General features: G+C 36.6%; 1 protein-coding gene across 1 annotated transcript; it reads right to left on the bottom strand.

Moving 5' to 3' along the window:
- Window positions 1-12: 12 nt before the first annotated feature.
- Window positions 13-1,711, bottom strand: LOC121880234 (myb/SANT-like DNA-binding domain-containing protein 4). Its single transcript, XM_042387390.1, has 2 exons — window positions 1,408-1,711; window positions 13-126 (listed from the first exon to the last, which is right to left on the bottom strand). Exons 1-2 carry the CDS (start codon window positions 1,690-1,692, stop codon window positions 64-66), a joined length of 348 nt encoding a protein of 115 aa, XP_042243324.1. The 5' UTR covers window positions 1,693-1,711; the 3' UTR covers window positions 13-63.
- Between the last annotated feature and the right edge of the window lie 360 nt (window positions 1,712-2,071).

The raw sequence follows: 2,071 nt of genomic DNA, 5'->3' as shown, positions 1-2,071 counted from the left end.
AATTACCAGTAATAGGTTCTTCACTTTCAACATCCCCTGGAATCCCATGTATAGAGGCTGGATCTAATAGTTGAAGAATTGCATCTTCAATTGCAGTGTATGTAATTTCAATTTGGGGGCCGCCACCTTGAAGAGAAAATATAAATAATAACTGTCTTACTGTGAGCTGTGGTTACATACACTATACGCTAACTATGTTATATTTGGCAAAAATCATAGTTACAAAGGAATCTACTGAAATAGTTCCAAACATTATAACCTAACCTATCATTGTAGCTGTAGCCACAAAAATTCTCCTTTATCTATGTCAAAAGTTAATTAGATTTAAGGTAACAAACAATAAATGGTAAAATAAGTCAAAAAAAATAGTCGCAGCCAGAAATTTTCAACCTGTATTAGTTGTAAACTCATAAGATAGAACATCCTTGCCTATAAGCCTAACAAAGTAAAATTTACATATTAATGTATACCAAATATGAATATAAATCTATTGATTAATGAAAATTAACGACATAAAAAAAGGAATTCTATGGCAACTTATACATTATGACCTTCATTACCGTCTGAAATAACGTAATTATTAATATGTAGTTTATAACAGTAACCAAACCTACCTAACCTAGCTTCCTTTACCAACGGGAGGCCTCCGCCGCCCTGCCACACAAACTCATATTAACTATCTCTGTTCCACGTCAGTTGCGACACAATGACAAGTGTGTCTTAAAATTGTGTAATCTATATGATAGGTATAATAAGAAAATCCAAAAGTTGTGGGGAAATTATTAACAGTAGTACAGACTTCCCTGACTACCGGGTGGTAAGATATTGGAAGCATCATGTGTACTCTAATGGTAGACCCTGCTGCCATATGGCATCACGAAAATTAGGAGCAAGTCTAAGGTTGCTGATCTGACTAAATGTGTCATTTACACACAATTGCAGGGTCGCAATTGTTTCTCGTAATATCGACAACACAACATACATACTGTATATTGATTCTCACTTTTTGTGTTTTCATTTCGGTATTTATGGTTATTTATTATTAATATTATTATTAATAAAGTGGTATTTTTATTAATAGTACTAAATAATTATTATTACAGGCCCCGACGTGAGTCAGTGACTGTGCCTGGGTTGGTTAATCCACGTAAAAAGAAAAAAAAAATTAGGTTGAACGGTAAAGTTTTTACTATTTACTCACACGGAAAAATTCGAAGAACGATGTTTCTTTTAATGAATGTGCTCATATAAGGAAAATATGTGTATTCATTCACGATGGAGAGCCACCACACTACTTACTTCCTTGAGTTTACAAACACGTAAAATCGTACCAAGCCTCAGAAAAACCATAGTTAAGTTTGTTTCATATTATCAATCAATAACCACGCTAACAATATTATGACTTACCTGTTCCACCAGCATATTTCTTATCTTGTGCTGCTTTTTTCTTAACGCTAACACGAAGGAAAACTTCCGCCGAATTTCAGTAACATTGCGGGTGACTCTACCAACAGCATTCACCGCATTTAACACTTCACCCCAGGCATGGTTTTTGAGTTGAAGTGTACAACTACTTGAGTCCAACTTCCCTAAAATCATTTCTTTTCGTTTGGCTACCTCAGTCACAAGAGCGTATACTTCAGCCTCACTGAAATTAGGCCGTCTCTTCCCCCCAAAATAAAAACCTAACATACCCAGCCGTTACTAGCAATCCCACACAAAATAAAAAATAACCATTTTACCGTTAACTAACCACACCCTATCACTCCTCCCAAAATAAAAACCTAACATACCCAGCCGTTACTAGCAATCCCACACAAAATAATAAATAACCATTCTACCATTAACTAACCACACCCTATCACTCCTCCCAAAACAAATACCTAACTTACCCATCCCATACTAACTCGGATGACATGTACGTTTCCCTTAGCCAATAAGGTCGGGGAGAGTTCCACAGTGCCTGTACGCAAGCCCTCTCCCTCAAGAATGTTACCTACACTGTTTTATGGGCACCTCCCTTAGCCAATAAGGTCGGGGAGGGGTGCAATGTACCTGTACACAAACCCTC

Source organism: Homarus americanus, unplaced genomic scaffold (genome assembly GCF_018991925.1).
Source record: "Homarus americanus isolate GMGI-L3 unplaced genomic scaffold, GMGI_Hamer_2.0 scaffold47812, whole genome shotgun sequence".
Lineage (NCBI taxonomy): Eukaryota > Metazoa > Arthropoda > Malacostraca > Decapoda > Nephropidae > Homarus > Homarus americanus.
The sequence above is the reverse complement of the archived record's forward strand: the minus strand, read 5'-3'. Positions and strand labels throughout refer to the sequence as shown.